The sequence below is a fragment of the Narcine bancroftii genome, chromosome 8 (assembly GCF_036971445.1).
Source record: "Narcine bancroftii isolate sNarBan1 chromosome 8, sNarBan1.hap1, whole genome shotgun sequence".
NCBI lineage: Eukaryota > Metazoa > Chordata > Chondrichthyes > Torpediniformes > Narcinidae > Narcine > Narcine bancroftii.
In genome coordinates this window covers 178,474,709-178,502,501 of record NC_091476.1, presented here as the reverse complement: position 1 = coordinate 178,502,501, position 27,793 = coordinate 178,474,709, and the positions used below count along the sequence as shown (strand labels likewise).

The 27,793-nt window shown below is 40.4% G+C and overlaps 1 protein-coding gene across 12 annotated transcripts in view; it reads left to right on the top strand.

Moving 5' to 3' along the window:
* alg9 (ALG9 alpha-1,2-mannosyltransferase) overlaps positions 1-27,793 on the top strand; it is a 253,304-nt gene that overhangs the window by 147,257 nt on the left and 78,254 nt on the right. The window contains exon 16 of one of the 12 annotated variants that reach the window (XR_011343621.1): positions 1,741-1,786. The exons of 10 other annotated variants lie outside the window; for them this stretch is intronic. Coding sequence is in view for 1 of the 2 variants with exons in the window: in XM_069895968.1 (XP_069752069.1) it covers positions 20,771-20,774 (4 nt within the window). In the remaining variant the exon portion in view is untranslated. Of the gene's footprint in view, positions 1-1,740; positions 1,787-20,770; positions 21,470-27,793 lie in introns of those variants that run through there. One more of the 12 variants, XM_069895968.1, reaches the window with a different exon arrangement.

The following is a 27,793-nucleotide window of genomic DNA, read 5'->3' as shown; positions in this document are numbered from 1 at the left end:
ATTGCTGCTGTTAATAATTTTATTAATAGTTATTAATGAAAATTATTGTTTTTAAGATACCATTGTCTTGGTGAATTTGTATTGCTGCCGGTCTAGGTCGTAACTGTCACAGACTTTATCAAAACAGCTGTGGATGAATGTAACCCCTCCAAATTTTTCAGCATTTTCCATAACTTGAAGCCCTGGATGAACAATTAAATCTTGAACTTGCTGAGAGCTAGGTCACAGGCATTTAAGTCTGAAAATCTGGATCAATACAGAAGGAGCAGGTTTGACCTGTGAACAGCTATCTCCTGGGTGAAATGGAGATTCCGGATGAAAATGGAAACAACAAGGGAGACTCAACAGCTGTGGCCGGGCCTAAATGCCATAACCTGGTACAAAAACAAATCTGCAAAGTAGCAGACAGCAAAGCTTCTTTCCCAGAGGAAGTTGTTGCCTTCTACACCCAATTTGATGACAGTAACAGCAAAGAACCACCCCTCCGCACTCCCTCATCCCCTGATGATCCCATTCTATCTGTGTCTGAGGATGACGTGAGTCCTGCCTTCAGAAGTGAATCTGAGGAAAGCATCTGGCGTGCACAGAGGACCTGGCAGTATACTAAAAAATCTGTGCTGACTAACTTACTGATGTTTTCACAGAAATTTTCAATATCTCACACCAGAAAGACGTGGCACCCACCTGTTTCAAATAGACGTCATCATACCAGTGCCCAGGAAAAGTGCAATAACCTACCTTAATGATTATCGACCAGTAGCATTTACATCAACAGTGATGAAGTGTTTTGAAAGGCTGGTGATGAAGCAAATTGGCTTCTTCTTTTTGAATATTTTATTTATACTTTTTGGTACAGGTTTGTAGTCATATACTGCGACCTGCCAACGATGGCAGTTCACAATCTCGTATACATGTACATGTATTTCTTTTCTCTATGACTATATATACAAGCCCGTCTCATTGCCCACCCCCCTCCCCCCACCTATAAAACTAAACAATTCATTCATACTACATTGTCGATAACAATAACAAACAGTAACATTAAGGAAATGAATAAGAGTACAAATAATGAAAAAGAAACGAGAAAAAAAACAGGGACTATCGCGGCTCAATGGACGGCTTCTAAGTCGGGATCGGGGCCCATTCTTGACTTTCCTTGATCGGGATCAGTGCAGGAGAGAGGGAGCCGCAGCAGGGAAGGGTGGAACAATCACTTCCAAGCACCTATGTAGTGCATGTATGACTGCCAAATTTTCCGAAAGGTGCTGTACTTGTTTCTCAGATTGTAGGTAATTTTCTCCAGGGGAATGCAACTTTGCATTTCCTTGTTCCATCGCTCGATACTAAGAATAGAGTTGGACTTCCAGGTCACTGCGATGCACTTCCTGGCCACTGCCAATGCGATTAACACAAATTGGATTTGAAATTTGGACAGCTTCATTATAAGCCTTATGTCCATTATATTCCCCAGCAAGAACACCTCTGGATCCTGAGGGAACTGTTTACCTATAATTTTTTCTAGGACTTGGCCTAAATCCACCCAAAAGGGCCTCACCTTGGCACACGACCAGGTTGCATGTACAAACATCCAGCTGCAACACCACACCTGAATCATTTGTCCGGGAGTTTTGGCTTTGCTCTATGGATTTTCTGCAACGTTATGTACAACTGGTGCAAAATGTTATACTGGACCAGCCTGTACCTTGCATTAACGACCGTGGTCATACTTTCCCGGCACAGGTCAGACCACCTCTCACCAGTTGTAATACCCAAGTCTGACTCCCATCTTTCTCTCGATCTATGAAGGCCTGGTTGGGTCCCTCTGACTGGAACAGGTAATAAATACATTGCTGAAATAAATTTTTGCCATTCCCCTTTCCGATCAGGGCCTCTATGCTACCGCAACAAGGTAGGACCAAGCAAATTGGCTTCTGTCTGAGCAGTGACATGGATACATTCCAGTTTGCCTATCGTAGAAACAGGGTCTACGGCAGATGCTATCTCATTTGCCCTGGACAGTAAAGATGCAGACATCAGGATGTTCATTAATGACTGCAATTCAGTATTTGACACCATCATTCCCTCAAAACTGGTCAGAAAACTCCAAGACCTGGGATTCAACACCCCACTGTGGAATTGGATCATGGATTTCCTCATCTCCTGTCCACAATCAGTGAGGATTGATAAGAAAATTTCCACAAACTCCCATCAGTGTTCTTAGCCCCCCCCCCCCCCACCCCCACTCTACTCACTTTACACCTACAACTATGTGGCTCAGTAACAATATTTGTAGACAATAACACCGTCTACAAATTTACGGTATCATCCTTGGGTCTATTTATATTGAATCATTGAACAGATTTGATGGTGTCGGGATGCTTCTTGGCATACATGTGTAGATTGAGTTTTAAGATGAGGAGCCTGTGATCTGTCCAACAATCTACATCACACATGGCTCGAATCATTCATCTTGTTGGTTTTTGTTGCTAACCATAGCTTTGACCATTAGTTGCTGATGCCTGGAGTGTGGATGCATCCAAGGAGTTTTGTGACGAGATAGTTGCTGAATGATTGTGATCGTTATGACGAGGTTGTGCATCTGGGTTGTCTAAGTAGCAGCAGGCCATTAGTGTTACACTTTCCAATGATCCTTTCATCATTGAGCTCCCTTCCAGGGAGGGCAGTCTGATCCAACTCTTGCGTTAACTTTTCTTGGAATGACGAGTTTCTGTGATTTGGCTGCAGCAGAGATCACAGAGTCCAGACCTTCAAAGAACTTGCCTTTTGATATCATTGTTTGTCATTGTGGGAACAGAGTAGCATTTTGTTTAGCCTTCAATGGGAGTTGTAGAATCATGAGCTAATCATTAATAATCTTAGGCAGACATGTTAGAATGATTGTCTTGATGGTGAACTCGATTATGGACACTAGTCCAGAAGAATGTGTCCCACAGCTATATCCGTCAGTTGCCCCTCACCTGATGGATGAATTCCACTCAGTGCAGCAATGTTGACATCATATCCTTCTCATTCTCTACCCACCAAAGCAGTTGTTCTTTTTGGTCTGTCAGTATTAGTTGTCCATCAGGTTATGTACATTCCATGCACCTGCAGTGAGTGAAGTCACTCTCTCTTTATACTCTTGAGAAGACATAAGGATGGGGCCCTCCCACCCCTCTCCAATCACGGTGAGCTGGGCAGGGGAGAAATGCACCCGACAATGTTCAGAGCACCTTTTCTAGGCCCTTTGAGGTGAGCAATATGATTCCAGATAGACCTGCTTGGTGATCTCAGGGGCTGCTGCTTCTGACCAGTGAAGTGACCCGATGGCCGGGGTCATCAGTGTGCAAGTTTTTAGCTAGGGCTTCCAGTGCATGAGTTTTTACTAAAAAAACGAAAACTATAGTTGATGAATTCTGAAATAAACTCAGAAAATGCTCAACAGATCAGGCTGCAACTGACAAGGGTATGATTCAAATAAATATTTCAATGACTCACCAGAGCTGAGAAAAGCTAGAAATGTTTGAAGTTTTGGAGAAAGGGGAGGGGTGGAGGTGACAAAAAATGTCTCGAGTCTCGAGACTGAATGATTGAATGACACAGGTAGTAGGGTGCTGCCAGGTGAGGAAGCTTGTTAACACACCTGATCTGCCATGGAAAGGTATAAGTAGAAGGAAATAAGAGAAGGAGGAGAAGAAAAAGAAGTTCCGGAAATGAGATAGTGGATAAAGCAAAAAGGATAATGCTGGAAATACTTAACAGGTCAGGCAGCATCTGTGAAGAGAGAAAGATAAAGTTGATATCCTTTTGAGACGTGGAACTATGATCTTGAGGCTGATACCGAAACTTGGCTTGAGGAAGGGCAGGATTGGCTGATGGAGGTACTGGGAATTTGGTGCTTTAAAAAGAATAGGATGGGAGGTAGAAAAGTGGGGGAGGGGGAGTAGCATTACTGATTAGTGAAAGTATCACCGCTATAGAAAGAGAGGTAGCTACAGAGGGAGGGTCCACTGAGTTGGTGTGGGTGGACATCAGAAACAGGAAGGGAGCTATCACTGTGCTGAGAGTTGTCTATAGGTCCCTAAATAGCCCTCGGGACCCCGAGGCAGAATTTGGAATATTTGGAAATACAGGGTTGAAGTTACAGGTAATTTCAACTTCCCTAATATTGACTGGCACCTACCGTCTGTAAGAGGGATGGATAGGGCTGAATTTGTCAAGCGTGTACAAAAAGATCACCCGTCAAAGTACTTAGATCAGCCGACTAGAGGAGAGGCTGTACTGGAATGAACCTGGTCAGGAGGGGGAGCATTTTGGTGAGAGTGACCACAACTCCCTTAGATTCAAGATAGTGACACAAAAGGATAAAAACAGACAAACTAGGAAAGTGTTTCACTGGGGAAGGACTAATTATAAAGGGATGAGGCAGGAACTAGCGGGAGTAAATTGGAAACAGATGTTCAAGGGAGACAGCACAGAACTAATGTGGAGGAAGTTTAGTGACCACTTGTGTTGGGTTCAAGAGAGGTTTTTCCTGGGACAAGGAAAAGGTGGTTATGAAGAAAAAAAACTTTTGGCATCTTGGCTTTCATAAATCAAAGTATTGAGTACAGGAGTTGGGATGTTATGGTGAGGTTGTATAAGATATTAGTGAGGCCAAATTTGGAGTATTGTGTGCAGTTCTAGTCGCCAAGCTACAGGAAGGATGTCAGTAAAAATGAAAGAGTTCAGAGAAGATGTACTAGGATGTTGCCAAGCCTTCAGGAGTTGAGTTACAGGGAAAGATTAAACAAGTTAGGACTATCCCTTGGAGCGTAGAAGAATGAGGGTAGATTTGATAGAGGTTTACAAAATGATTAGGGGTACAGACAAAGTAAATGTGAGCAGGCTCTTTCTACTTGGATTAGAAGTGATAAATAGAAGAGGGCTTTAGGGTGAAAAGGGAAAGGTTTAGGGGAACTTCTTCACTCAGAGAGTGATGGGAGTGAAGAATGAGCAGCCATCTGACGTGGTAAATGCGGCTCACTCTTAAGTTTTAAGATTTAAATTTAAATGTAGAATAAATTGGATAGATACATGGATGGGAGGGGTCTGGTGGATTATGGAATGGGTGCAGGTCAGTGGGACTAGCAGAATGATGTTTTGGCACAGACTAGAAGGGCTGAATGGCCTGTTTTCTGTGCTGTAGTGTTCTATAATCCTATGGTAGGAAAAGGGAACCATGGCTGACAAAACAGGTCAGGCAACTAGTCAAGAGGAAGAAGGAAGTGAACATTAGACATAGGAAGCATGAAACAGGAAGGGCTCACAAGAAATATATGGTAGCCAGGAAGGATCTTAAGAAAGGACTTAGGAGAGCTCAAAGGGGCATAAGAAAGTCTTGTCTTGTAGAATTAAGGAGAACCCCAAGGCATTCTATGCGTATATGAAGAGCAGAAGGATGACAAAAATGAAGACTGGACTGCTAAAGGATAAAGGCAACATGTGCCTGGTGGTAAAGGTAGTTGGGAAGGTCCTAAATGAATACTTTGCATCAGCGAAGAGAAAAGGATCTTGATCACGGTGACAATGTGGAGATTAAGGAAGGGGAAGTGTTAGATCTTCTCAAACACATCAAGATTGATAAGTCCCTGGGGCCAGACGTGATATACCCCAGGCTGCTGTTGGAAGTGAGAGGAGAGAGAGCTGGAGCAGTAGCTATGATCTTTGAATCCTCTTTGGCCACAGGGGAGGTGCCGGAGGATTGGAGAACAGCAAATGTAGTCCCATTGTTTAAAAAAGGTAATAGGGAGAATCCTGAGAATTATAGACCGGTGAGTCTTGTGTCAGTGATGTGCAAACTAATGGGGAGATTCCTAAGGATAGGATCTATGAGCATTTGGAGAAGTACAGTCTTCTCAAGGATAGTCAGCAGGGCTTTGTGAAGGGAAGGTTTTGCCTCACGTTTAATTGCCTTTCTTGAGTAGGTTACAAAAGAAATTGGTGAGAGTAGGGTGCTGGTTGTGGTCTGCATGGACAAGGCATTTGACAAGGCATTTGACAAGGCATTTGACAAGGTCCCCCATGAGAGACTCATCCGGAAAGTCATGAGGCACGGGATCAGTGGAACCTTGGCTTTATGGATAAAAAATTGGCTTGTAGCAAGAAAGTAGAAAGTAGTAGTGGAAGGAAAGAATTCTGCCTGGAGGTCGTTAACTAGTGGAGTGCGCAGGCATCTGATCTGGGACTCCTGCTCTTTGTGATTTTTATAAATGACCTGGAAGGATGGGTCAGTAAGTTTGCAGATGACACGAAGGTTGGAGGAGTTGTGGATGGAGCTGAATTTTGTCGAAGGTTACAAGAGGATATAGACATGATGCAGAGTTGGGCAGAAAAGTGGCAGATGGATTTCAATCCAGATAAGTGTGAGGTGATGCAGTTTGGAAGGACAAACCAGAAGGCTGAATACAGGGTTAATGGTTGGTTACTTAAGAGTGTGGATGAACAGAGGGAGCTTGGGGTTCAAATCCATGCATCCCTCAAGGTCGCTGCACAGGTTGATGAGATAGTTAAGAATGCCTATGGGATGCTGGGCTTCATTAGTAGGGGGATTGAATTCAGGAGTAGAGAGGTCATGTTGAAACTCTACAAATCTCTATTAAGTCCACACTTGGAGTGTTGTGTTCAGTTCTGGTCACCTCATTATGGGAATGGATGTTGAAGCTCTGGAGAGGATGCAGAGGAGATTTACCAGGATGTTGTCTGGATTGGGAAACAAGTCTTATGAGGCAAGGTTAGCAGAGCTGGACTTTTCACTTTGGAGCATAGAAGGATGAGAGGAGACTGAGGTCTACAAGATTATGAGAGGCATAGATAGGATGGATAGCCAGCACCTGTTTCCCTGGGCAGGAATAACAAACACCATAGGACATATTTACAAAGTGAAGGGAGGAAAATTTAGGGAGGACATTGGGGTAAGTTTTTTACGCAGAGTTGAAGGTGTCTGGAATGCCTTGCCAGGGTTGGAGGTGGAAGCTGAAACACTGGGGGCATTTAAGGGACTCTTAGACACACACATTTAGTACTTTTTTAAAAAAAAATTAGGAAGGAATATATGGGTCAGCACAACATTGAGGGCTGAAGGGCCTGTACTGTGCTGTATTATTCTATGTTTTATCAGAAATACGTTGATGACCTTACATCAGAAATGGTCAGTTCTACTGAAACTATAAAAGCTGCTTTTTTTAAAAAAACTTTATTTATTCGTTCAAAAAACAAATAATATATGACATATGCAGCAATTAAACATGAACATGAACGTTTTTTTTATATATAGAAAAAAAAGAACCCCCCCCCCCCCTTCAGCCAACTCTCCTATGGAGACCCATTAAAAAAAAAGAAAAAAGAAAGAATATTAAAGAAAAAGTTAAATATACATATTAAACTCGTCAATATAAATTGAAATGTAAATATTCTGAGTGTAACAGCCACTTATTAATTTTAAAATTATAATTATCATGTGAAACATACGTAATTTTTTCTATTATTAAACAATATTTCATCTCATTATGCCATCTATTAATATCAATCATATTTGTATCTTTCCATGTACTAGCAATACATTTTTTCGCTACAGATAAAGCTAAATATACAAAAGCAAGCTGAAACTTATCTAATCCCAAACCTTTCAGAGGTTGCAAACTACCCAATAAAAATACTGTTGGATCTAAAACTATTTTAATCTTATACAGGTATTCTAAAAACGATTGAATTTTCTTCCAAAAAGATTGTATATGTATACATAACCAAACAGCATGAAAAAAAGTTCCTACTGTATCACCACAACTAAAACACAAATCTGATTCATGAAAACCATATTTTTTTAAATTTTTCAGGTGTCAAATATAATTGATGTAAAAAATTGTAATTAATCATTGCATAACGTGCATTTATCAATCTAGTTACACTATCATAACAGTTTCTAACCAATCATCTTGAGAAAAAATAAAACCAATTAATTTTAATTTTAGATCTATCCCAACCCTTTTTATCCATACCATCCTGTAATATTTGATACATAGATGAAATATAACCCTTCTTTGGTACCTTCATAAGAAAAGTCTCAAATTTAGTCATTTTAGGTAAAATCATATCTCTACCAAACAGACATTTTACCAAAGATCGAATTTGATAATAAAGAAATAAAGAGTTCTTATCTATACCAAAATCTTCCCTCATCTGATTAAAAGATAAAAACTTACCTTCTTTCAAACAATCTCCCAAATTTTTCACACCTTTAAATCTCCAATGCAATAAACTTTGATTATGTATTGTAAAAGAAATAAGTTGATTATTATACAATGGAGTCAAAGCCAATAATTTACCCCTAGAGCCTATCATTTTATTTTTATTTATCCATAACTTAATTAAATGTTTTAGTATAGGCACATGATATTGTTGTAACAAATTTTTATTCCACCTGAACAAAAATTGATGTATTTCAAATTCAGAAATACTTGCCATCTCAATTTTAGCCCAACTAGGAGGCCGTACCAAATCCATCAATGAACTAATAAATTTAAGTTGTGCTGCTTCATAATAATTTTGAAAATGTGGTAAACGTAGTCCCCCTAACTCATATTTCAAAGCTACTCTCGAAAATTTACCCCTCCGTAAAAACTCCCTAACCATTTTATTCAACTCTCGAAAAAAAAATTTATCAAGTAAATACAGAATAGATTGAAACAAATATTGTATATGCGGAAAGATATTAATCTTAATTGTATTTATCCTTCCCATTAAATTAATGGGTAAATCTTTCCATTTAATCAAATCAGTTTTAATTTTTTTCATTAATGGAGCATAATTTAATTTATATAAAGATTGATAATTAACATTCAAAATTATACCCAGATATTTAATTCGATCAGTCCACTTCAAATTAATAATATTCTTATAAACTGAATAATCTTCTTCACTTACCGGTAATATTTCACTTTTTTCCCAATTAACTTTATATCCAGAAAGACATCCATATTGTATTAAACATTCCTTCAAGTGCAAAAGTGACTGAGCTGGGTTTATTAAATACACCAATACATCATCAGCAAATAAATTAATTTTATACTCCTCATCTAAAACTTTCATACCTTGTATCTGTGTATTTTGTGTTATCAACTGTGCTAAAGGTTCAATCACCAACTCAAACAAAGCTGGTGATAAAGGGCAACCTTGACAAGTTGATCGAGTTAACTTAAAAGATTCCAAAATCAAACTATTCGTCAATACTCTAGCTACTGGTTTACTAAATAGAGCCCTAATCCATCCAATAAAAGAAGGACCAAACTTAAATTTCTCCAAAACTGTAAACAAAAAATTCCATTCAATTGTATCAAATGCTTTTTCTTCATCTAAGGATATCACCATCGGGTGATCTAAAGATTGTCGAAATCCATTAAGCAAACTAATCACGCACATATCTATTCTTTATAAAACCTGTTTGATCAATATGAATCAACTTTGGTAAAAATTTAGCCAATCTATTCGCTAATATTTTAGTTATTATTTTATAATCTACATTTAACAACGAAATTGGTCTATATGAAGATATTTTCAGAGGATCTCTATCTTTTTTAGGAATTACTGTAATTAAAGCACTAGAACAAGACTCAGGTAATTCATAATGTTCTCCAACTTGACATAGTACATCCCCAAACACTGTAGATAAATCATCATAAAAATTTTATAAAATTCAACTGAAAATCCATCATCACCAGGCGATTTACCGTTCAGCATTTCCAACATAGCCATTTTAATTTCCGAATCAGTAAATGGTTCTTCTAACTCCTGTATATCTCCATCCTCTAATATCGGTAAATTCAACTGTGATAAAAAAAGATAAATCGATCCAGTTTCCTGTTTTCCTTCAGATGTCTATAACTTTTTATAAAATGAATAAAATTCATCATTAATCTCACGAGGTTTATAAGTAATGAGAATTCCGTCTAACAGCATTAATAGTCCTCGATATCTGTTCTTTCTTTAATTGCCGCGCCAATACCTTGTGTGCTTTCTCTTACCATTCGTAATACTGTTGTTTAGTCCTATTTATCACACATTCAAATTGATAAGATTGCAAAGTATTATATTTCAGTTTCAGCCTAGACAATTCTATTTTTTGATCTTCTGTAGCATCTTTCTGAAATTCCTTTTCTAACTCATCGATCTGTTTCTCTAATTCAAGACTCTGATTTAATCAATTCTTTTTTTATTTTAGAAGTATAGCTAATTATTTGTCCTCTCAAATAGGCTTTCATAGTATCCCATAATACAAACTTACTTTGAACAGAATTAGAATTTTCTTTCAAAAAAAATTAATTTGTTTTTTCAAAAAATCAATAAATTCCATATTTTTTAACAACATTATATTAAATCTCCAATGATAAGCTATTTGAGTTTTCTCAGAAGTTTCATATGTAAAATATAACAGAGAATGATCTGAAATCACCCTACTTTTATATTCCGCTTGCTGTATCTTCCCTTGTAAATGTGGTGATACTAAAAAAAAGTCAATCCTTGAAAACGATTCATGTCTAGATGAATAAAAGGAAAGATCTTTCTCTGTCAGATTAAGACGTCTCCAAATATCTACTAAATTAAGATCTTTCATCAACGCTTGGACCTGAATTGCCATCTTGGATTTTTTAACTTTCTTCGGAGATTTATCTAATAAAGGTTCCAAAACACAATTGAAATCACCACCAACTAAAATATTATCATTAGCCTGACCCAAACATAAAAATGCATCTGAAATAAATATTTCATCATCTGCATTTGGGGCATAAATATTAATTAAAGTCCAAAATTCAATAAAAATCTTACAATTCAATTTAAGAATATATCCTGCCTTTTCCTCCATTGATTGTAATTCAAAAGATAATTTTTTTATGTTTCAAAATTGCTACGCTTTTAGCTCTAGAATTAAATGAAGAAGAATATACAAGGCCAACCCAGTCCCTTTTTAATTTCATGCTTTCCTTCACATTTAAATGTGTTTCTTGTAAAAAGGCAATATCAATTTTCATTTTCTTAATATACGCCAAGACTCGCTTACACTTAATCTATTTAATCCTCGAACATTAAAAGTAGCAAACCTCAACTTTGACATATCTACTATTATTACTAAATACCAATAATATCGGCCCTCCAATAGAAAAAAAATCACAAATTAAAAACTAAACAAAATGAAAATAAAATTTAAAAAATAGAAAATCCCCCCCCCAAACAAAAACTACCAAAATCCCCTAAACAAAAATTGGGTGTGGGTCACCCACCAGTGGCTGATGACTAGTAAAGAACTTAGAGCAAATCTCTCCCTCCCCACCCAAACAGTCAATTACATCAAAATATCATAATAACAAAAGAAAAAAATAGAATAAGAAAATTCTTCTTTTCATCCAAAAGATTCCAATCTCGAAGATCCCATTTCAGAAGGAGGTAAACTCATTCCATTCCCGTTTTTCCCATTTCTGCCATTTCTTCCGTTTCCAGAACAACCAGATTTTTCTTTAGGAGATAATGGTGGACTATGTCTTTATATCTGGCAATGAATCAACAAAAATCATTGCTTCACAATCAGTTTCAAAAAACCAAAATTGATACTCTCCATAAAACACTTTCAACACTGCAGGGTAACGAAAAGTAGACTTATAACCTTTATGTCACAAAACTTCTTTAACTGGATTGAATCGACGTCAACGTTGAATGACCACTTGACTCAGATCAGGATAAAAAAAGACTCTGCTATTCTGAATCAATAACGGAGTTTGTCATTGTCTCGCATTTTGTACTGCATGTCGCAGTATTGCTTCTCTGTCCAAACAACTCAAACATCGAATTATTACCGGTCTCGGTGGTTGACCAGCTGAGGGTGTTCTTCTTAAAGCTCTATGGGCTCTTTCCAGTAACAATCCTCCAGAGAAAAATTCTTGCCCTAATATTTGCAGAATCCAGTCTTTAAAGAAACAAAGAAGATCTTGTCCTTCTATCTTTGGCTTGGCTTCGCGGACGAAGATTTATGGAGGGGGTAAAAAGTCCACGTCAGCTGCAGGCTCGTTTGTGGCTGACAAGTCTGATGTGGGACAGGCAGACACGATTGCAGCGGTTGCAGGGGAAAATTGGTTGGTTGGGGTTGGGTGTTGGGTTTTTCCTCCTTTGCCTTTTGTCAGTGAGGTGGACTCTGCTCTCTCTGACATAGTGGCAGAACAAGTTACTGCAGCTCCTGCTGCAACTCAACAGAAGGCATTTTAAAAGTTTTACTGCGGGTCTGGTCTCCCAGCGACGGCACCCCGACTTCCTCAGGGGGTTGCCGCTGGTCTCTCCCTGTATCTCGTTTTCTCATCAATTCGCGAAGAAAAACAATTTCTTCAGATTGAAATGCTACCTGATGCACTTCCAACAATGGAGTCGTCTTCCTGCGTGCTCCCTCCGTTGAAATCGAAATGCTTTCCAAATCGGGATCCACTTCTTGGGAACATGCACCTTCTTCCGGAGAACGGAATTCCAGCGGGTAATTCCAGCGCCATCCTTCACTTGGTGAGCAATAGACATTTTTTTTCCAGCTCCCACAGGCGATCTTTGGGGTTTAGACAATGAAGAGATTGAGCCTGGGGCTGTATCAAGTCGTCTAGGCCCCAAATCTTTAGCACTTCGAAAATGTAACTTCTTCTGCACTTGAGGTTTAGTCTTTTTACCATTAGTGGTCATAATAATTCCTTAATACTTTAAACTAAAATTTAAAAAGTTTAAACTTGAAAACAAAGTGTTAAAAAACAGGTACTTAAAAGTCTGGCCAGAGAGGTCGAGATTACACGTCTAGACTCTACGCCATCTTGCCACGCCCCCATAAAAGCTGCTTATGTGAACTTTGCATCTTAAGGATATGGTGAACCTGGATCAAAGATGAGATGCTGTTCCTCATTATCGGAAATGTAAAAGAGCAAAGGCTGATGTCATAGTGCAAATGCCAAAGAGAATGGCATGGGATAGAGGTGGGATAAGTCTGTGATCCTGTTCTGATTTGGGACGATTTACAAATTCACATACCTTGTTTACAATTTCTTCTCTGACCTCATTCCCCTCTCTTTCTGTAACCTATTCCAACCCTACATGATCTTTGCACTCTTGGCACTTGATTGTCTCTGTTTACACTGCTCTACTGTTGATCACAACTGCATCAATCAAACCTTTGCATTTCTGTAGTTGTCCAATTTTTAATTTTTTTTGCATTCCATGTCCATCCCCAGTTGCTCTTGAAATGAGCAGACATTTCCAAGCCAGCCACGTTGCATGATAGCCCCTCTGTGTAGTAGTTTGGATACTTATCAGGCGCTCTCCAGCTAGTCAGCATTTTCATTGACCATTCCAGTTTCTATTAAACTCCTCCCGTCTCTCTCTTTCCCTATCCCTCTGCCGCCTTTTATCCTGCTTCCCACCCTCTCCCCAGTCCCTCATCCTTTTTGCTCTTCTCTTCTCCCACCTGTATCCATAGACAACTTCTGTTAGCTTGTGCTCCTCCTCCTGTCCCCTCCTTCTTTCCTCTCCCACCACCACCCCCTCCCCCCTCCCCCCAACTTTCCGCATCTCTTCTATTTCTGCCTGCTTGTTTTTCCTTCTACCTGAATGAAGGACTCAGGCCTGAACTGTTGATAACAATTCACTTCTTATGGTTGGTGTGTGACCTGCTGAGTTTCCCCAGTACTTTAGTGTATTGCACTTAGTCCCAGCACCTGTGGACTTTCTTGTTTAACTGTATTGAGAAGCACTGAGCAGAGGTATACATATTGTGTCAGGAAAAACATAACACAAAAAGAGTGAAAACATAACCATATCAATTTTAAATGTATTACAAATATTTCACTCAAACGCCAGAACTAGTTAATTGTTTCAGTAATTAATGCCTCTTTGAATGCTGATATTGATAAAAATGCATTTTAAGATTATTCCATAATTAGTGTGAAGAGTGTGGAATTTCCTGTGTGGTGGTTGATTGCAGTGAGTTATTTGAGAGTCCCCTTGTGCTGTGATGAAGTTCCACTGATGTCAGGGAGGAAACTATTTAGAATGCAGTATTATGTTTTCTTCACCAAGTTGGAATATTAGCTTTCCTGTCACATCTGACTTTACCAGGATGTTGTCTGGATTGGAAAACATGTATTATAAGGCAAGATTAGCAGAGTTGCAGCTTTTCTGTTTGAAGCGAAGAAGGATGAGAGGTGCCAGAATAGAGGTCGCAAAATTCTGAGAGGCATGCATAAGGGAGACAGCCAGGAGCTTTTTCCAAGGGCAGGAGTAGCAAACACCAGAGAACATCTGTTCAAAGTGAAGGGAGAAGGTTTAGGGGAGACATCAGGGGTAAGATTTTTACACAGGGAGTTGTGGGTGCCTGGAATGCATTGCCAGGGATAGTGGTGGAGGCTGGAACAATAGGGGCATTTAAGACATTTAGACAGACACATGGATGAATGAAAAATACAGGGGTTTGAGGTCGGGAGTGTTTATATTTTTTTGAGTAGGAATATATAAGTCGGTACATCGTGGGCTGAAGGGTCTGTACTGTGATGTTATGTTCTAAGGCGTACCCTAGAACCAGACAACATGTCTTGAAGGTCATCTTGTGTACTTTCAGTATTTAAATTTTTTTTAATTCCTGGAGGAAACTGAATCCCTTGCTTTCATTCTGGTGTATTGAAGAGCGTGACTTCTTTAAACATGAGGTTACTGTTGCACACCAGCTGCAACACAGTCTTAACAGAACAAGGATCTGCTTTCACTGAAATAGTGATTGAAAACAACCACCTTCTCGGGCAGTTGATGGGCTTCTTCTCCAGATGAATGGGTTCTGAGGTGACTCATGATGTGTTGGTCAGGTGCGTAGTTTGTGAGCTGGTGTCCTCCTCCTTCTTGGACTTGAGACTATTCCAAAGCCGCCTTTACTAATTTGAGTGGTTATTGGCCAGAGTTTTCCAGTAGAATAGCGTATCATTTCCTGCCTGCCTTATAATCCCTTCCTGTGACAGAACTCATTGGGATTCCTTTTGGAAGTGCCGGAAGGAGCACATAAATCATCCATCCACTTACCAAAACATACCAGGCTCTTCCTGCCCATGTGTAGAAAGAGTGTTTGGGAATTTCTTATCAAGTATGTCCAATATAGCCCACCCAGGGACACCAAGGCTTCAGGACGGACTGGGAGATTGATATTGGTTTGCTAATCCTCCGGGATCATCTGAGTGCACTGTTTAAGGATTGTCAGATTGAGGTCAATCAATTCCTCAGTTTAATATAACACCAACAGCTTCAGTCTGCCCAAAGATGCATCCATCAGAATTTCTTTATTCAACACCATCATCCCCTCAAAACCAATCAGAAAACTTCAAGACCTGGGCCTCAACACCCCACTGTGCAATTGGATCCTGGATTTTCTCACCTCCAGACCCCAGTTGGTTCAGATTAGTAAAAACATTTCCTCCACAATTTCTATCAGCATTGGAACACCAAAGGGATAGTACATAGCCCACCCGCCCGCCTGCTCACCTCGCTTAATACTGATGGTTGTGTGGCTAAGTAGTAGAACGTCAATGGCAACAACAATTCCAAAACCAAACACAAGTTCGCTGAAGATACCACGGGAGTGGGTTGTATAAAAAGGGCTAATGAGTCACATACAGGATGGAGATTGAAAACCTGACTGAATGGTGGACTGACAACAACCTCAGCAAGTTCAGGGAGCTGAACTTCAGCAGAGGAAAAGCAGAGTTGTATGATCCAGTGATCATTGAGGGGATCAGAGGTGGAGAGTCGGCAAATTCAAGTTACTGGAGGGCACTATCTCAGAGCACCTGTCCTGGACTGAGGTTATTGCAAAGAAAGCCCGTCAGCACCTCTTTTTCCTCAGGAGTTTGCAGAGGTTTGGTTTGACATCAGAAATCTTGGCAAACTTCCAGAGATGTGTAGTGGAAAGTGTGCTGACCAGCTGCATTATGGCTTGGTATTGAGTCACCAATTCCTCTGAGTGAAAAGCCTTGCAAAAGGTAGTGGACACAGCCTGGTACATCACAGGCAAAACTCTCCCCACCATCAAGAAAATCTACATTGAACACTCATTAAGGATCTACATCACCCAGATCATGCTCTGTTTTCACTGCTGCCATCAGGAAAGAGGTGTAGATGCCGCAAGACTCGTCTTACCAGGTACAGACTCTTGAACAATAGGAGATAATTATACTCATTTAGAGACTCATTTAAGGACTCGAGTACTATGTGTTTATATATACATTCCATCTGAATTTACAGTCTGTTTACAGTTGCTGATGTTTACAATACTCATCTAGCTGAGTTCAGAATTTGATGGTGTATGTGATGTCATGTATGTACTCTGACAATAAATTTTAACTTGAACTTGAACATGCTCTCATCTACCGTAGTAGCAGTTTCCTACAAAACAACTGACCACTTCAAAAGTCCTTAACTGGCAGTAGAGCCCTCTGGGATTTCAGAAAAATCCATAAAATGCAATTGTTTCATCTGCAGCCAAGAAACTACAGCCAACCTTGGACTCGCGGCTAGAGGGGAAGAGTAGCATGTCATGCTTTGTGAGTTTTTCTGAAACATGACAATGAAGGAGATGGATACATTGGAAAAATGTTTGGCCTCTTACACTTCACTTTGCATGTCATTTGAAAGATTTAGGTGATGCAAGAAATTCTCTTGTACCTAAGCAATAGAAAATGTGATTATGTGTATTCCTTTCATCTTTCATGATCACATGATCAGGACAGCCAATGGCATCGCAGTCTCTCAGGTTTGTCAAACATGGACCTCCTTCTTTAATACAGTTGTGTCATTCAGACCAATTTGTCACCTTGTGCATGAGGAGTGATTCACGTTGGCCAACCACTGCTTTTTGAGGTGTGGAAAGGTTGACACTGTTGGTAGGCAGCTCTGCCTTGAGTTTCACGTGCTGGTTCCTCGGTTGGCTCTGGCATGGCGGGACGGGCTCCCACACCTGCCGAGAAGGAGGCGATGCATCTCAAGGACCGAAAATCCTGTGCTTAACATTTCCAAGCATCCTGCGCAGCTTGAACAAAGAGGCTTCTCAGTGGGAGTTCGCAGGGTTTCCATGGTGACATTCCTCATTTATAAGGTGCACTGCACCTTGACAACCTCAATATTCACAGCCAATGGGGGAGGAGATTTCCCTGATCAGTTTTAAGTGTTTCAATTTGCAATGGGTTTTCTCGACTCCTGTCACTATTGAAGTATTTGCCACAGCACTGAATGCAGCCACTGGCAGTGAATAGCATGGAACAGTAAGCCTCAGATGAGTGTGGTGGGGCCTGAAACTCATTCTCAGGCAACGAAAGAAAGAACTGCATTTTCTAACACCAACCAAAATGTCTCAAAACACTTCAGTCCATGAAATATGCCATAAGTGCATTTACAAGTGGAATCGGCTCCAAATTTGCAAACAGCTATTTGATAAGGTGATAGTATCCTGATTTTTCTGTTGACTAAGCAAAGGATATCAACCAGGATGTATGAAATAACTCCTCACTTCATTCAATTGAACTGTCAGCCTGTGAGACCGGGGTCTCAGTTTAATCTTTGAGCAGAAAATGCAGCGTTCCCTCTCGGCTGAACCCTCTGGATTGGGACTAGGAATGCAGCCTTTTGGACAAATGAGAGTTCAGCTCCTCTTCCTGCTAACTTGCCCAGGTTCTACATGTGAGAGTCTGGAGGGAGGGTCCTGATGTTTGCCTGTGCATATCCTGGCCATGAGGACGAGGGTGCCTATGATTTTGTCCCTCTCATCGGTGCAAACTTCTGATCCCATATTCTCCTCTCTTCCAGACTTTATTTGATATCTCCTTTAGCAAATTCATAGATGTTGAGTTGACAGAACTGTGGAGGAACTGTGGTCAGACATGATAAAGATTTCCGAGGTGAAATGTTGACCAACCATTTCCCTCCATCGACACTGTCTGGCCTGCTCAGTTCCTCCAGCAATCCTTTACCTGCTCAACATTCCAGCTTTACAGATCTTGTTAATTGTGTCAGTCTTTTTGGGATTGATGCCCCAGCAGTTGCAACCAGACTAATTTCTCATAGTTTCTGAAAACAAATCAATACTAAGGGTAATTCATTGGAGAAGTGCACACTTGGGCTCCCGTTCACCCACCTTTTTGATTCCTTTTCCTAATTTCTCCTCTGAAAGAGCATTTCTGATATCTCCCCAAAAGGCAATTAGAGTCTTGGAGCAGGTGGGCAGGTGAGATCATTATTTTTAAGGGACATTTAGACAGGCATAAATAGGCAAGGCAGAGAAAGAAACGGTGCTAATGTGGGAAAAGGAATATATTGTAGGATAGCAGCAACATGCTGAGCTAAAAGGCCTATTTATGTGCAGCATTGCTTCAATGCAATGCAGATCGAATGTTTTCAGATGTCAAACTGTCTCTGTCTTCCCTCTTTGGTGACCTGGCTGTTGCTGAGGAAGAATAGGGGGCTTTTCTCTAATGTCCTGATCATTATCAGGGTGGCACAGTTGAGAATCAGAATCTTTTGTCATGAACAAGTCACGAAATTCAGTGTTTGTGTCAGCCTCATAGTGCCAACATCCATATTGTAACTATCTTACAATAATAATATATTAAAGAGTGATTCAACAAGCCAGAATACTCTCCACGCTACATTTGCAAAAGTTTATGAGAGTCTGCAGTGACAAACCTAATCTCCTCATAAAGTATAGCCGCTGGCAAGGCTTCTTCGTGATTGATTCAACACGGAGGCTCCGGGACAAGATCCTCAGAGATGTTGACACCGAGGAATTTGAAGTTCTTGACCCTCTCCACTACTGAGCCCTCGATGAGGACTGGGTCATGTTCCGCTGAGTAGAGCAGTGGGCTAAATACACATCCTTGGGGTGCGTCTGTATTGATAATCAGTGAGGAGGAGACGTTGCTTCCAATTCGTACTGACTTGGTCTTCCGATGAGAAAGTCAAGGATCCAGTTCCAGAGGGGGATACAGAGGCCTAGAGTTTATGGCTTCTTGACCAGCACTGAGGGATTAATGGTATTGAAGGCCGAGCCATCAATACCATTATTATCTATAAAGTTAGTACAATACTGTTACAATACCAGCAACTGGGATTTGAATCCAGCGCTGTCTTTAAGAAGTTTGTACATTTTCCCCATATCTGCATGTGTTCCCTCTGGGTCCTGCGGTTTCTTACCAAAATGTTGTAGGTCAATTGGGTGCAGTTGGGCTTGTGGGCCGAAAAGGCCTCTTACCATGCTGTCTCTCTAAATTATTGCTCAGCAAATGTTCCACTCAATCAAAAGCATACAAACACATTCTGCAGATATTGGTCTTTTCATAATGTTGCTATAGGGGAAGTGAATGCTCATTGTCTGACATTGCAGTTGTACTGGCATAAACTCCCTGGAGGGGAAATAGAATTACAAATTTCTCAACAAAGAATGTTTACTGATTTCAGATTGGTGGGAGGTCAGAAAGGTAGACCTTGGTGTTTATCGTCCAGTCCTTTGTCATATCGACATTTGATCTTGAAGGCCATTCCTGAGACCTGACCCTACTGAAGCAGTTAATTTCCATCGACACACAAGTTTCATAACTGTAATGTAGTTTTACCAAAATTGTGAGAAACACAATAAATTAGACCATAAGACCATCAGACGGAGGAGCAGAAATAGGCCATTCAGCCCATTGAGTCTGCTCTGCCATTCAATCATGACTGATCCATTTTTCCACAGTCCCATTGCCTGACCTTCTCCCCATAACCTTTGATGCTCTGGCTCATCAAGAACCATCAATCTCTGCCTTAAATACACCCAATGGCCTGGCCTCCACAACTGCCTGGAGCAACAAATTCCACAGATTTACCACCCTCTGTCTGAAGAAATTCCTCCACATCTCTGTTCTAAGCTTCAATCTGAAGTTGTGCCTTCATATTCTAGACTCTCCCACCATAGGAAACAACCTTTCTACATCTCCTCTGTCCATACCTTTCAACGTTCAAAATCTTTCAATAAGATCCCTCCTCATTCCCCTAAAATCCAATGAGTACAGGCCAAGAGCTGTCAATTGCTCCTTGTTTGACAACTCTTTCATTCCCAGAATCATTCTTATGAACCTCTTTTGAACCCTGTCCAATGTCAGCACATCATTTCTTAAATGAGAATCCCAAAACTGTACCCTGTGCTCCGTAAAGTCTCACCAGTGCTATCACATCCTTACTTTTGTATTCTATTCCTCTTGAAATTAATGTAGCATTGCATTTGGCTTCTTCACCAGTGTCTCAAACTTCAGGCTATCCTGTATGAGAACTCTCAGAACCCTTTCTTTGTATCTGGGTATTTTCAATTTTCTCCCCATTTAAAATAGAGTCTGCCTGTTTATTTTATTCTACTGAAGTGCATGTCTGTACTCTTTCCAACATGATATTTCTTCTCTGTCCATTCTCATAATCTAAATCCTTTCGCAACCTCCGTTTCCTCTACACTACATGCCTCTCCGTCTCCCTTTGTATCACCTGCAAACTTGGCCACAAAGCCATTAATTCCATAATCCAAATTATTCATCTGCAACGTAAAAAGAATCAGCCCCCAACACCAACCCTTGTGGAACATCTCTAATAACTGGCAGCCAATCAAAAATTAACCATACATTAATGCTGCAGCAGCTAATTAAACCATGAAATGTGATTACAGATAACCTGCTGTACAAGAAAAGACTTCTTCCACTATTATTCACCAAGTGACGTCTTCATGACCGGAATCTTGGCCACACCTGATGTTCACACCAGCAATCCGCCACTCCACTGTCATTATCAGTCTGTGTTTAAGGCTTAATCAAGTCAAAGAATTTTTCTTTTTAAAATAAGACAAGGCCAAGGTTACAATGAAATATTTAATCCTGGCTTCTGGCCCAAGTAGCAAATTGTTGTGTTGACAGAGATAACTATCAAATCCAATTCTGAATACGTGAGCCTTGATTTTGATTTTGTACATTGTCAGAGTTCTCTTATGGGTAACTTCATCACACCCACATCATTCTCTGCCTGTTAATGAATAGACCGTTCTCACCTTTGTGGGAGGACTGAATGGATTTCTAATGCACATCGACATTACCACAGATTGAAAACTAAAGACTTTTCATTTAAAACATAGCAGCAACAATTGACATTTCTAGAATGGAACTGTGACTGATTTTAATGAGACAACGGAGATGTGATAGGCTAAATGGTCTGCTGTGCTGCCTTTGACCTTCAGACATGGTGAGGGCTAAGAATACTTTGCAAACAGATGAAGTGAGAAATGGGCAAAGGGTAAAAGAGAAAGGCTCTTTTAAAAAACTTGGAATTACTTGGATTTTCATCTGTGATGGCAAGGTGATGGTGGGATCTTAGTAGCTCTTGGTAAATTTTCCTTATGATAATTATAACATAATCATGAAAGTATTTAGAAATGCTAATAAATGTACTTCTGTTTTGTTGACCTTTGATTTCACCTGCCAGTGGAGAATCAACAAGCTTTGAATTGAATATTGTATCCTGAAATCCATTGCTGGACAATGGCGATATGAGCCATTGATGGCTTGGTCTGTTTATTTACTGCCTACTCCAGTTTTTAAAATCATCACCAGTTGATCATTTCGGCTGCAATTCTGTATTTAAATCCTCGTCCAAAAAGTCATCAGCGAGCAATGGTTAAAAAAACTTTAGGGATCTCTTTCCCAGTGATGGCCAAATCGTTGCATTGCAGGAGGTGAAAGACAAAATAAATCATTGCCTTGAAACATTGACCCAGCACCGGGACCAGTCAGTGTCCCCAGCACCGACTGGGTCGCTCGCTCTATGATTGCACAATTTTGCAGCAGACTTCATGTACAGCTGCTATTACAAGTTGATCAACATCACTGACTGGGTTGAATTTCCCAAGATTCTCAATGATTACCTAGTTCATCCTTTCGTTGCCTTTATCTTGCCCTTGAAGTGCTGCACAGTTTTAAACGTTTCAGATAAAATGTCAGGGAGATTGTTACTGTGACATGTAATTTCGACAGTAACCTTCAATAACCACGCTTGCTCCATTAGAGACAAGAATCACCTTTAGTGTGACGATTCATTAAGATTGGTACCTCATGGCAGTTTTCAGACTCCCTCGTGGAAATATCTGGCCCAGGAATATCTAATCATTTTCTTCATAATTCATTCATTCAGGTGCCTTGTCATTTGCTGTGGGCGATACTGTCTCTCTATCTGTCACGATCTCTGACCCTCGAATTGGAGTTGTTGCCTCCCCTGTTCCCCTTCGGTGAGGGTCCATCTTTGAGCTGAGATCATAGTTACTATTGAGTCATGATTACATGAGAAAAAATACAGAAGTGGTTTCCTGTTGCCTTCTTCAGTTACAGTGTGCATACTGGATGGGTAACACTGCCCACTGATTAGTATATCCACCTGCCCAGTTTTAAACCATAAATTCCAATTTGTAGAATCATAGTGGGATGCGAATACCCAAAAAATTTTATCCCAAATTGACCTAGATTGATATCTCTCACAGCTCTCCCAGGAGTGTGGTCTTGTGGGATGGAGAATAAATACCTCTAATGTGTGGACAGTGCAAGTGAGTTGGTGTGATTGACATTTTTGCTGTGTAAAGATACACAAGTTCACAATCGAGGGTTAATTTGGAGAAAGGATGTGTTGAACTTGTAGCTTTTCCCAGCTAAGGCAGAAGGTTCTACTGAATATTTCAGTGGCAGATTTACAATGTGCTTCCAGCCAGAGGAGGGACTAAATCAAGATGCAATGATGAGCAGTAAGTTGACATGATTCCTCCCTCCACCAGCACCAATGTAATCGGAGCATCCTATCCAAAACCTTTCTGTAGTTGTCAACTGAAACATGTTCTGATGGAAATTCAATGGTATCAATGCAAATTATCTCTTTCTCTTCCAAATGTGGCTTCCTCTTGTGTTTATCTCAGAATTACATGAAATATGATTTTTTTTTAAATTTAGAGATGCAGACAATAACAGGCCCTCCCAGTCCATGGGCCCACACCTCCCAAATACACGTGTGACCAATTAACCTTTCACCCTGTAGATCTTCGGAATGTGAGGTGAAACCAGTGCCCCTGGAGGAAACCCACACAAACATGGGGAGAACATACAAACTTCTTACAGACAGTGATGGATACAAAACTGGGTTGTTGGTGCTGCAATAGCATAGAGCCATCCACGACACTAACTGTCTTAACCTCCACGACACTAACCGCTTAACCTCTCCACTACACTAACCGTTTTACCCTCCACGACCCTAACCATCTTACTCTCCACGACACTAACTGCTTAACCTCTCCACTACACTAACCATTTTACCCTCCACTACACAACCATTTGACCTCTCCACTACACAACCATTTTACTTCTCCACTACACTAACCGTTTAACTTCTCCACGACACTAACTGTTTTCCTCTCCACGACACTAACCGTTTTCCTCTTGTTACAAGATCAAACCAGCAAACACAAAGAAGGCATATCACACAGGGGTAAAGATGAACAATTACTTTATTAACAAACAATTCACCTTCAAACTTTAATTCAAAGTCCCCCCCTTTTATAACAATGCCCACTGGTTACTAAGCAAATTTCTGTAACAATGTAAAACTAATAAATTCCCCAGGCTAAATATAACATATGCAATTAAAATCTAAGTTATATTTCCAACCAGCCCACACAAAACACACAAGACTCACAAAACTTCAATCTCAACCAAAGCAAAGAACATAAACAAAATTCAGTTTGTTTGGTAAATGAAGCCAAAAGATCTTTGAGAGAGAGAACAAAATTCGAAGTTGTCTTCTTGTGTTGTTTGCAGAGAGAGGAACAATGGCTTGGTCCGGATCCTTCTGGCTGCCCCCTTATTTTCTTATTAAATTTTTTTTTTCTTTTCCTTTCTCTTATTTTTAATTTTTCATTGAAGGGAAACAACCTTAAACAAACCTCATTAGAAAGCATCATTTTAATTTTGATTTAATGTTATGGCTTTGTCCTATAAGATTAAAGATGGCAACAAATTGCACATTAAGTGACCCTGAAATTTTTGACTTTTTCTCATCTGTGTATAAAATTTTTCCCTTTTAACATTCTGATTGCAACCCTCATATTTACGGTCTTTGCATAATCTTTCTGAGTGGTAGAGACATAAAGCTGAGAAGAAGCATTTGTTGAGAGCAAGGCTTCAGAAATCTCCAGAGATGTGGAGCTGCAGGCCTTAAGATGAACTATCACTTCGATGAAATTGAAGTTTTGGGTGAAATAATTACGCAATCCAAGAGAACTATGACAAGATGACTTTGTGCACAGTTCTCCAATGTATTTCAATTGCATTCCAGCATCCAACTTGTTTTAATAAAAATTGTAATCCACACTTTCCTGAAGACATAAACCTGCAGTCAAATAAAAGCACAAAGCTAAATACTAACTGAAGCTTTTCAGTTCCTCTTAAAGAATTAATCCAATGCAGAGTTAACCATAGGGGTATTAGTGTGGCCCTCAGAAACTGGACAAAATTTAAATAAAGGAATAATGTAAAATTAATTTGCAGCATGGCTGTTCCTGGAGACATGCTTCTGGCAGGGCTGATTCCACGTGGGGCAACTATTCTTTGGTAGTTCCCCATTATATAAGAAGATTTTGGCACATCAATGCATTTACATTACAGAGAACAATGTAGAGTAACGGAGATGTTGCAGGGAGTCTGCAGGTCCCATATTGACCTTGGAACTCACAAAACCACATAAAGCCAAATATCTTTCATCTTGAGGGACTGCCTCTGGAGCAAGATTGAAGGGGAAAAAAACCAGAAAATGCTGGAGGCAACTTTGAGCAGGTCAGCTTTCTGTTGAAAAAGAAACCAGCCTAATGTTTCAGGGCAAAGACTTTCCATTGGAAATGGGAAAGAAACAAATGGGTTTAAGTGGCAGAGAAGGTGAGGGAAAAATGGGTAGGGAAATGGAAGATCAGTCAACACATTGCACTTCTCCGTGCTGTTGTCCTCCTTCTCATTGACCAGACAATTTCTGGTCTACCTCCAAAGTCATCTATGCTTTTGTCTTCTCCATCCCTGCCCCACCTTCTCTGCAACTTCTGTCTGACCCCTCTCTCCACAGCTGCTCTCTGACCTCTCTCTTCCCAAGTGCTGTCTGACCTCTATCCGCAGGTGCTGTCTGTCCTCTCTCCACAGGTGCTGTCTGTCTTCTCTCTCCACAGGCGCTGTCTGTTCTCTCTCTCCACAGTTACTGTCTGTCCTCTCTCTCCACAAGTACTGTATGTCCTCTCTCTCCACAGGTGCTTTCTGTCCTCTCTCCACAGGTACTGTCTGTCCTCTCTCTCTGCAGGTACTGTCTGACCTCTCTCTCCACAGGTGCTGTCCAACCTCTCTCTCCACAGGGGCTGTCTGACCTTCTGAGTGTTTTTAGCATTTTCTCTCTCAATTTCAGATTTCCAGCATCTACACTTTTTTGATTTTTTCAGAAGATTATGGGACTTTATATTTGTCATCTATCTCAGATGTGTTAGGATCAAGAAACCAGTAGATACTGGTTACTAGTTACATCAAATCAATCTTGTGCATGAATGACAGTGTGGTTGGGAGTTGCATCTCGGTGCATTCATCTAACTAGGAATTAACTTCAGGAGAAGCCTTGCAATCCTGAAGGAGCATCTTCTTCTTTGGCTTGGCTTCGCGAACGAAGATTTAGGGAGGGGTAATGTCCACGTCAGCTGCAGGCTCGTTTGTGGCTGACAAGTCCAGTGCGGGAAGGCAGACACGGTTGCAGCGGTTTCAAGGGAAAATTGGTGGGTTGGGGTTGGGTGTTGGGTTTTTCCTCCTTTGTCTTTTGTCAGTGAGGTGGGCTCTGCGGTCTTCTTCAAAGGAAGTTGCTGCCTGCCGAACTGTGAGGCGCCAAGATGCACGGTTTGAGGCGATATCAGCCCACTGGCGGTGGTCAATGGGGCAGGCACCAAGAGATTTCTTTAGGCAGTCCTTTAGGAGCATGGATCACAGTGATTAACCATATTAGGGATATCTGCATTCATATTGTCCATCTATGGTACTGATATGTGCATTAACCTGTTGCTCTTCTCACTTGTTTGATGGCACACTAAGAAATTGAATTTCTATGCTTAAACGGGTGACTATTTAGATTGTACTCATTGTTTCATTCTGTTGGCCAGTTTCTCTCTGGAATTGGCTGAAATCCTGAAGGGAGCACATTTCCAAAACGGAAATGACCTGTGTTGGCAATGAAGCAGTCAGCTGAAATCTTGCTCGATGAGTAAGTCACAAGTCAACGAGTTAATGAACATGGCCTGATACACGAGATAAAGCATTTGATTGAAACTCGTATAAAGTTTCGTCAGGAGGGTGTCCATGTGTCATGCTGGCTGCTGATGGGAACCCCTTCAAAAGCAAGTCAGCTGACTTCCAAGAGCTCCAGCGCCTCGCATGTTTTACAGGTTTCATTGCATGGCAAATTGGCTTTCTCTTCTTTCTTTTTGCAGACTTTTGAAAGTTTGGTGAAGTTAGTTGCCATTATTCTGCTGAGGAATAAATGTCTCAAGCGGTTGCTGCACTCCAGTGATGCACACTTCATTGAAGCACTCAGTTTCACAAAGCCTAACGTAAACCAATTCAAACCATGTCACTTCATATTAGCCAAACTCTGACTTTGTCCACATCCATTGCAGATGACCATTTGCTCATTGTACACATGCCACGCGATGAAGAGTGTTTCTCCAGACCACGGTGCATACACAAAACATGCAAATCACAGTACGTAAAGATCACATAAATAATCAAAGTAACTAAATGTAAATATAGTAAAATCCCCCTTTATCCAGAATTCAAGCAACTGGCAAAAATATTGCAGAAAATAAAAAGGTAAAAAAAATACAAAAGTTTAAAATTGGCGTCCCCTACATGTTAGTTCACTAAAAATGCAACATGCAATCTCAAGTAACTGTAAAATTAATTTATCCTGTATCCAGCATCTACCAATCCCCATAGGTGCTGGATACCAGGGATTGACTGCATTTGGGATGATTTACATGGTTCCAGGATACTGTTCATTAGTCACCCTGTGGAAAGAAGCTATTTATTTCCCAGCCTGGCAATCCTGGTTTTGATGTTCCTGTATCACTTTCTTGATGGTAGTGGGTTAAAGATATGCGCTGGATGGAAAGGATCTTCCGTAATTTCTTGAACTCTATTTAGACAGTGCTCCCTGAAGATGTCGTTGATAGAGGAAAGGGACACACCAGTGATCCTCTTGGCTGTTTTAATGATCCTCTATATAGACGTCTATCCTGATGCTTTGAAGCTACCGTCGCCACACAACGATGGAGCCAGTCTTGATTGGCTAATTCAGCTTTCTTAAGGAGCATGTTGCCTTACTAAAAGAACTCAATCAAGGTTTTCAACTTTTGGTGAATCTATATTGAGCTGTCAGTCTCTCTCTGTGCTTATCCCTGCTTTACTGACATTGGACGTGTATTATCTCTACCACTTAAGACACTCCTCTTGGGTATAACTGTATATGTACCCATTGCCTTTCATTCTGGTACCACTAGTTTCTGCTAATAAAAACCATGATAACTGGTTAACTGCACAGCCTTCATCTTCTTCATTAACTGGCACTTCACCACTGCTACCTGGGAACAGAA